The 9,649-nt window shown below is 37.5% G+C and overlaps 1 protein-coding gene across 1 annotated transcript in view; it reads right to left on the bottom strand.

Moving 5' to 3' along the window:
• Positions 1-2,644: 2,644 nt before the first annotated feature.
• The window catches only part of LSM8 (LSM8 homolog, U6 small nuclear RNA associated), a 7,037-nt gene continuing 32 nt past the window's right edge, over positions 2,645-9,649 (bottom strand). Inside the window, exons 1-4 of the mRNA XM_008632733.2 lie at positions 9,596-9,649; positions 8,678-8,718; positions 7,199-7,326; positions 2,645-5,544 (exon numbers count right to left, since the gene is read on the bottom strand). The exon at positions 9,596-9,649 is cut by the window's right edge and continues 32 nt beyond it. Of these exons, the coding sequence (XP_008630955.1) occupies positions 5,454-5,544; positions 7,199-7,326; positions 8,678-8,718; positions 9,596-9,626 (291 nt within the window). The 5' untranslated portion in view covers positions 9,627-9,649 and the 3' untranslated portion in view covers positions 2,645-5,453. The remainder of the gene's footprint in view (positions 5,545-7,198; positions 7,327-8,677; positions 8,719-9,595) is intronic.

The following is a 9,649-nucleotide window of genomic DNA, read 5'->3' on the forward strand; positions in this document are numbered from 1 at the left end:
AAAAGCAGTACATGCACATGTGCTTGTGCTCACTAAAGTAATGAAAGCCTTTAATCTAAAAGTGTAAGTAGCAGGAAAGAAGTTGAGCATTCAGTGAAATTTTTTGGCATCCAGCAGCACTGTTACTGGTGTAAGGCTAAACGGCAGTAGCACATTGTTCCAAGCAAGTTCCAGAGCTCCTGGAACGTGCTGTAAGGCTCCAGGAAGGAACATATTACCGAGTAGATAAGTCCTGCTTTTAGGAGTAGCAAGCAGGTTTTGGCAAAAGTCTGAATGCTATTGTGATTTCAGCTTTGATTTTTACCTGCGTCAATGGAGCTTTTATTTTCTTCAGGGAAATGCTGCTGATGTAAGAAATATCAGCATTTCTGCCATTACTATGAAAAAAAAAAAAAAAAAGGCCCCTGAAAAGGACCCTAAAACAAAATATAGCACACTGAGAGAGGAGATCAGGAACAGGATTTCCAGAACAAATACCTGGCTCTTTACTATCTTCTGTCATATATTTTTAACTTACGTCTGGTACAAGTTTTCCCTCCCTTACGTCAAGAATCTTGACCTTCTGGCACATCTGGGTTTCATAGTTATTTGTCCATGAATACCTGATACTTGAAGTTATTATTTAAGCAACAGAGAAGCTAAAACTAATTGATATGACACAGATTTTCTGGCTACTGCAACTTCCACTTAATCCACCAATTTATTTTCATTATTCTTATCAATAAACTGCAGTTCTCCCAGTTGGAAAGCAGAAATAAGAATCCATTAGTAAAAATTAGTAGAGTAGCATACACAGGTGCCAAAAATGTACCAGAGACCAAATATAACTAGCCAACACAGATCATCTTGGTGTTTTCACTGGTATAACTCACATTCATAGTTTCCAAGACTCTTCAACTGTGGCTTCTCCTTCTTGAGAAGTCCCTTTGTGGTCATTGTAATTTAACTCCTAAAGGAGCAACAGCTCATGACCTAGTAGTTGTCATGTTAACTGTGAAATAAATTAAATCCTGTCACACCAATGCACGGAGAACACAACCCTGGTATTTAAGGACAATTTCTGTATTAATCTGCAGAATAAAATTCTTAGCAGAGTGCAGCAGCATGCAGCAGAGGCTAAGAGGTGGAATTATGTTGCCATGGGTACATAACACCTACTCAGGCACACAGATCTGGTATATTTGCTATGAAATTAGTATGGCAATGGCCATGAGATAAATGTATCATACCATCAACCTGCACTTTATCTTCAGTTCTAGCACAGAGTGTTTGATGTGTATCTCAGATGTTTACTTATGAAACGCATTGAAGAATAAACACTACCTCCAGGGCTAAGGACAACCAGCTATAGCTGATAGCAAAGTTCAAGTTGTACAGAAATTCTCCACTGTTGGATTACATCCTCAAAACCGTATCTATGTTCCTTCAGTCCAGTACAGGCAGTAACCCACTTGTAGGCCATGCAATATTTGAAACACTTTGATTGTAACTATGTGAAAGGGACACGGAGGCACTTAACATGGATTGCAGTTACAGAAATTGCCCTTGGACCACAGAAGGTAGCTTCTGCGTTTCCTCATGCACACCAAATTAATTGACTTAATCTCTTTATAAACCAGCTCATTCATTTCACTGGAGGAATCCTTTTCCACTACTAGTCAAGAGCTGTCCTTTCACTCCAAGATTTTTATTAAACAAACAAAAGGAGGAACTGACCAACCTATGACAATGCAGGAAACTTAATGGAATATGACAATTACCTCCAATTCAGCATTACTTCCTTTTGCCCTTAGCATCACCTTTCCCCGCCCTTCTCATTTTTGTATAGTTGGTTTATTACTCTGCAAGGACTCATTGGATTTATTGAATATCACGTGTTATTTACTGAATCTTTAATCTAGGCTCATTGCAGGAAGACAGTTTCCATGAATACCTTTTTCCTATCTCAGCAGGGCTCTTCATGTACCCCATGGAACTAGCTGACAGTCATAAGACACCAACAGTTAGAATTCATTGGGAGCACCTTCAGTTCTGAAAAGTTACTCTTTTTTGGTTTAGAGTACTTTTCTCTCCAGCAAGAATAAAGCAAAGACTTTTTGCAGGCAACACTACTCATCTCCTAGGAGAAATTTGCTTTGCTACATCTTTGCAATCACTGGTAAACAGGAGAACCTTCACCCCAGCCAGCTGGTACCACCCCTGCTCAACATAGGACTATTATCTGTGGTGCTCTTTTCCCATTCCATCCTGTCCTCCTTCATACCTCTTCAGCATCTGAGGAGTTAAATTTTCCTCTCAAAAATTCAGCTTTACTTTATTTGCTCTGTTTTACCTGTTTACTACCTTCCATGTGCTTGCAACACTGACTGCAGAGTGGGTTCCCCTAGTGTGAAGACACACAAAGCCTTCCCATGTGCTGAGCTTCCACCCTACTCTTCCTCTGGGAACAAACACTCTTCTTCAGAATCACTAATACTAGGTCATCACTCTATGTCTGCTTTGTGGTTTCAATACCATTGATCTTTCCCATCTTTCTCCATTTATGAAAACAATGAAATAAATTACTCTCACTGGTGATCCATTTTTAGCTTGAACTGTGCTATAGGCTTGATTCAATGAAAATACTCTTTCAGACTGGTTATAATTCAACTTCATGCATGAAATACCATTTTATTGAGTGATTTCTCTGCACCATATACTTACAGGAACCTAGTTAGCCACTACAGGTTAGAGTCCCTGAAAGTTCACAAAGCTTTAATTGCATCTTGTAATTTTTTAAAGAATTATCAAGTCCTAGATTTGATTTCAAGAAATCCCTTCTGACTAGGTGTCCTGGAATTGATCCCTTCACCATTACATCCAGAAGAGGCTTTGGCCAAATCCAGACCAAAGCCAGTGACATCAAATTAAAAGAAATGTTGGAGCAGAAATTGAAACAAAACATGAGCATAAGCCAAAAATAACAACTGTGAAAAGCTTTACATTGCTGCTGAGCATGAAGGTAAGCAACCTCCACAGTGTCAATTTTAAGGTTTTAGACAGAACTTTGCTTCTGAGCAGGCTCCATGTTGGCAGAGGTGAGCTACTGCCTACAATCCCAAGCAGACATGAGCTGGCCATCCTTTGCCTATCTCACTGCAGAATGGTCAATTTTACAATCAACTGCATATCATCAACCCATCTGGGCTTTGCACAGTCAGTTTTTATAAGGATCCGTCTCTAAAAGGGAGTTTATCTTTTTCAGTAATCCCTTGGAGAATGCCCTAGGTTTAGGTCAGCCTCTAAATGCAGACACATCTTCAAGCTGTAGCTCCTCACCACCCTACACCCACAGGTTCACAGGCTCAAGAAAGTAAATACAACAACTGAGGTCACCCACTTGAAGGAAAAAAAGACAGGGTTTGCAATCTGTGTTTTAAACACCTAACTCTGCAAAACTATCATTTTCCAGATCATGATTTTCCAACTTCTCACCTGGTCAGTCCCTTGATTTTACTGATCAACTTCACTGCCATTGTTCCACAGCTCTGCATCTGAGATCAGCACTTCAAGGTCAGAGAAAATAATTTCAACTCGCATCAGCAGCTTGTATTCTAAATCCTCATGCAAACACAGGACCAAGGAGCTGCATTGCAAATGATGTGTTTGAGGTAGATGGTCTCCATATGCATTAGCATTCCATGACTAATCTCCAAACATAATTTCTCAGCTATAAGACAACACATTTCCATAGTTTTTCCAGTGCTTCTAAAAGTATTCAAACCATGTATTTCAACTATAACTCACCTAATACATCCAACACTAAGTAGTGCATTAAAAATCTGCTCATCCTGACTCCACTCTTTGCCTCTGCATTTTTTGCTCAGCTCTAAAATACCTAATTTAATAAGCTGCTTTATTTTTTCTTTATCAATACAGTTCAGTTCCTATACTTTCTTTTCTCTTGTGCCAGTATCAGCATTTCAGTAGCAAAAAGACTTTTTTGTTAACTGCTAACGAAACTGATTGATTCTTTTCACATAATGAATTATAGCCAGACTTAGTACTCACTTTTGGTAATCACAGAAAAACCCTAATTTGACTTATTCAATGTCTGCTCAGCAATTCCCTGCAGAAATGTGTACAGAAAACAACACATTACTAGATCATAAGATGGATAAAGGCAAAAAAAGGTTGGCTGGGCTTCACATGCTATTACCAAGAACAATCTCAGAAAACAAGCTGGAATCTACAAGAATTGAGAGACACATTTTATGCAGAACAAGTTACTTTCACTTCAATGTATTTAGTTTCCAAATAGTGAACTTGCAATGAAAAGTACCAAATCCCATTTAATATTAAAATCAGTATAAAACCTCCAAATATGCACATTAAAATTCCTTTTTTGTTTGTTTTGACAGCATGTTTATATACAGGGGAAAAATACTGGACCTGTAGGACACTGGAGAATAACAAAACCAGGTTTGTTCAGGAGTACAGTCTTCTTCACGCTGATGTGGCCTCAAACACACTACACTGCACAGAGCCTGTCTCACTTCGCTTGGCTGTAGCTGATATACGAGGTCTACAGGTGATCATTGTTATGTGGGATACTTATATTCAATATTAAGGCAAATTTAGTTCAAAATAAATAATTTACCTACCTAAAGTACTTCTGTGTCTTCTAAACTACATTCTAAGACAGCGGTTACACATTAACAAACACATAATTCTCTTTCTGTATATCTTACCCAAATTTTGAGCAACACGACAGCTGCTGAAAGGTGAAGATAGAGAATGAGTTGGTCTGGAATTTAATGGGCTTCAGATAAATCCCTGCATTTGGGTTTTTTGTTCCTGCTCAGAAGTCTGTTTCTCCAATTTGTCTGCAAGGATTAAGGCATTACGAACTCCTGCACCTCCAGTACAGTCTTGGTGACTGAACAACAAGGTCTGACAAACAACAAAAAAAGTATTATGTGCATAAGTCAATTTGACTGTGAAAGCTTTTAACATTCTTCCTTTCTACACTACACACAAACACAAAAAAAAAAAAATCAAACAATTACAAAGAACAGTTTTCTACTTACAGCCAGAACTGCATTTAGAGATGGATAAACTGACTGTTACACATCTACCTTCAAATAATCCTGGGTTAACATGAAAAATCTTGGTTTACCTTTAGCAATGAGATCTTATTTTAAGAACAAGGTACATATACACAGTATCAGGACCATCACTGATACTTGATTGCATTTCCCAGTGAAATTATGCAGCATTAAATCCCAAAAGAAATTCAATGAAAGTATCTTTAGCAAAATGTAGAAACTTTAATTTACATGCAAAACTACAATATATTCATAATAAAAAACTGGTGACTAAACAAATTAAACACCATTTGTAAAAACTGTCCACATTGCTAAATAGGTCTGTACAACCAAAGATTTACAAAGTCCCTGTGCATTTTCATCTTTTCAGTGCACAACTGAGTTTAAAGGCTCCGCTCGAATATTCCCCAAGTCAAGAGCTGAATCTGTCTCTTCATCAATTTCACCAATCACAGCACTGCAACAAAAAAAAAAGAAAAGATCAGGTTATTATTTGTTGAAATCACACAGTTCTAAAACAGAAGCTGTATTTTATCTTCTAACAACCCTTACTTGCTGTTGAACTATACTGACTTCTTCTGATTCATGCTACATATTCCATGAAAACTTCTAGTGATGCACAGTGGAATGTCTGGAAGTACTTTGTACCATGACTGTTTCTTTCCTTTTATTTTTCAACAGCTTCCCTATTTCATGAAAGCTCCCTATTTTGAAGTTACTGTTACTTATCTGTTGGTTCTTTTTACTTCTTCCTATAAGGATGCTGAATTTCAACATGTCGAAGAGTTGCATGAATACAGAATTACTACTTATAATAAATATGTTTGAGTTTGTTAAGATTGCAAAAACAAAAATTATATTTCACAGAAGCATATTTTGAACATATTTGAGTAATGTGGCTGTATGATGATGTCTTTCATCATACATTTCAACTGTATGAGGAAACGGTGAAGTAGTAAACAGTTACTTGCCGTTTTGTACACATTTTTACGGTCTGAATGAAAAGCTACTGGTAGAATGGCATGCATAGTCCCACCTTTGTACATGTGTCAAATTACTTTTCCTTAAAAGCTTAAGTCAAAAGTGATGAAAGCATTCAGAATGACCCACTTTCTCAATGATATTAGATAAATGCACCTAGACATCAATTTAAGCCTTGGCATTTTCTTGTACAGAAGTATCCATTAGAATTAGAGGATGAAAATTCCTATCCAGGCTCATGTGTTGGTCACTGCAACACACTTTTTCTTAGATGAGATAAAAAAAAAAAAATCTTACTTTTGCCATCAGTTTCAGAATGCTGCTGCAAAAGTAATCTTCCCAGCTGGCCCACTTACCAGGCCTTCTTTCCACTTCTCTTGTAACCCTCCCAAGGGTTTGGCACACCAGGTACTTTTCTCTACACTCAAAGAGCTTTTACCCTCATTTTGTCAGGGAATTTTACATCAAATATCAACTCATATATTTGACATGTCACTACACTGGCTTCAACACTTGCTACACTGTCAAGTCAGAACCTTCCAGGATTTTCAAGATTAAAAAGTGCTCTCTGTGAACATCTGCTCTAAAAAAAAAAAAAAACAAAACAAAAAAAACCAAAGCTATTGAAAGTCAACTTTGTATAGCAGATTGCTGACTTCTAGCACGCAAGTTCGATCTCATTTTTTAGTCATTATTCTATCTTTTCCTTCATCATCTCTCAGCCTGTCCTTGTAGGAGAGATACTCCAGCCCTCACATCATCCTCAATCTCAATATTATGAGGCAATCACTTCTGTAAAAGAAGTGTAGATGTTTGCTATTTAATACAGAATCATAGTCATTTAGGTTTGAAAAGACCTGCAAGATCGAGTCCAACCATTAACCTAACACTGCCAAGTTCACCACTAGACTATGTCCCTAAGTGCGACTTCTACACATCTTTTTAATACCTTCAGGGATGGTGACTCAGCTTTGACAATACTTTCAGTGCTACCCACAGATACAAAGATACAAGGTGTCTGGGGCTATCAAGATTTATACAGATTAAAAAAACCAAAAAAATAAAAACATATATACACGCACGCACAAAATTTGTATGAAAAGATTAAAGCAAGAACATACTATACTTACACGTTATCACCTCTTACAATGTATAAGCCCAGCACTACTTGCTCAACTCCTTGTGAAGAACTGAACGCTCTTTCATGGCTTTCATCCAAAATCAAGTTTATGGTCTGATCAAAACCTTTGAGCGTTCCCTGAAAAAAAAAACCACACACACAAAAAAAAAAAAGCACTCCAATTATCCTTAAAATTTTTCATCTTTGCTCTCAAGGATATCCTAAACATGGTGGCAATACTAAGGTACAGAGAACAGATGTTCTGTTTAGGTTTTATTCTTTGCCTTAAATACAACCAGCACGGAAGTTTAAAAGCAATAATCAATTTAAGAAAAGTACACATGTATTACTGCGTGCTCATGCTAAAAGGCTAAATAAGCTTTAGCATTAAAAGAAGTAAATTTTCCATTTTATCAGTGATGTTCCTATAGACAACTAATTTTACTATTTCTACACTGGCTTTTTGTATGGAAGTTTCCAGAAATTAAATAAATTAAATAAAACATAGAACAGGAAACTTGGATTCCTGTGGTCAACAATCTCGAAATCATTCCTAACAAGCAATTTTAAGTGGTATCTCTTTGAAGGAGATTAACTTGTGCTTACTAAATTACTTTTTAAAAATTAATTTTAAAAATACACAACTTTTGTGCTACTTCAGTATGTGTTTGGAAAAATGGTAACATAAAAGTTACCATCACTAATTGATTAAGAAATTCAAGCTCACATAAAACAGCCCTTTGAAGAGAGGTAATACGCATTTATATTATCTAACAATGAGTCATTTATACCAACTCCATTCAAATCTTTATGACTGACTTCAACCAAGCAGATTTGGTGAAGCCAAAGTATTTTTCAGTTTTCTCTTTCCGGAGGCTGCAAAAGCTAAGTACAGACAGAAAGATACAATCCTCCTGCAATGATCATACTACTAAGTTACACTCAAAACACAAAACAATAAAAGATGAGGGGAAGTGAAGCAAGAAAAAACCCCCCAAAACACAGAAGCAATAAAACCAAAAATATTATACAGTCTAATATATTAAGTTGGCCTATTCTCAGTTTTTCAGGTATAAACAGAAGCCCACAACAATTCTCCAGCAATTCTCCAGTTGATGTTCTTCTATAGCCATAGGGAAGAAATGGCTTTAGCATGAAAGTTGAAGAGCTTACAGAACAAAGAGGACATTTTAGATGGAAACTAAATTACTGAACAGGAGAAGAATGCATTTTTTGTGCATTCCCACAAAAAAAGCCATCTGACAAAAAGGCCAGAGCATCTGCACACACAAATTTATCAATGGAAAAAGCTGACATGCAAGAACCAGTAAGTGCTTATAAAATTATTTTTTTAAGCTTTATGGCAATTATTCTATACTATGCAATTTAAAAGTGTGAATTTGTGAGACTACCCTGACAGAGCTTCTTTATTGCCACGATGGAAAGTCTTTATGGGGGAAAATAAAATGTTAGAAAATGTAAGTCTTACCACAATCATTCTTCCATCAGAAGTAATCACTGCAACAGTACCTGATATTTCATTAAGGAAATATTTAGTCACATCTGAAATAGAACCATTAACATTTTCTGAAACATTCATATGTAATACAGGGTTTATGAGTCATTAAGAGCCCAAAAAGCCTAACAGCGTTTTGTTTTTTTTTTTAAAGCAGCATGGTTGATAATAACATTTGACAATACAGTATTTTTCATTAACATCTCCTTTAAAGTTTCTCTTCACCCAACCACGAACAGTCACACACAAACATGAAAATCCTTAAAAAGAGAATAAAGATTTGAGCTCACCTCTCTTCCCATTACTAACTGAACTGCCTCAAAATTGAAACAATTTTATAAACACTTTAAGTCCCTAAAAAACAGCTTTGCAGTGGTGATCTCGAGGCCAGCATTATGCATCCTTTCTTTCTGAAGATCTGAATATGCCAATTCGATGGTCATATATTCATCATCTTGACTAATTCTGCGTTATTATTTTACTGTTTGTCAATAAAACTGAAAACGCCCATGGGTTACAAGGAGCACAAAAAAACTAGCACCAAAAGCGTTCCAAGAACCCCAGCTCATGGTTTTTGAGCAAATGATGCAAAGCTGGTATCTAAACACATGTTAACAGCTCTTTAAGGGAGCAGGCCCACCGCGAATCTCGTTCCTCATCACGGATAAGGCAAGGCTCAGCCCGGCAGCACTGAGTGTTGTAGGGGACCCTATTCTCTGGGTAACCTCCGGCCTGCAAGCCAATCTCCTGTAAGGAGAAACCGATACCACCACCAAGAACGGGCCCAAGCACCAGAACCGCGCTTCCACGACCAGGCCCACCCTCAGGGCCCCGCTCAGGAGGGGAGGCCGGTGCCACCAGCCCAGTGCCGCGTGTCCCGGCGGAGGATACGGTTGATGTAGTTCTCCAGCGCGGAGGTCATGGCGGCCGAGTCCCACCGCGAGG

The sequence above is a fragment of the Corvus brachyrhynchos genome, unplaced genomic scaffold (genome assembly GCF_000691975.1).
Source record: "Corvus brachyrhynchos isolate BGI_N302 unplaced genomic scaffold, ASM69197v1 scaffold32, whole genome shotgun sequence".
NCBI classification, from domain to species: Eukaryota; Metazoa; Chordata; class Aves; order Passeriformes; family Corvidae; genus Corvus; species Corvus brachyrhynchos.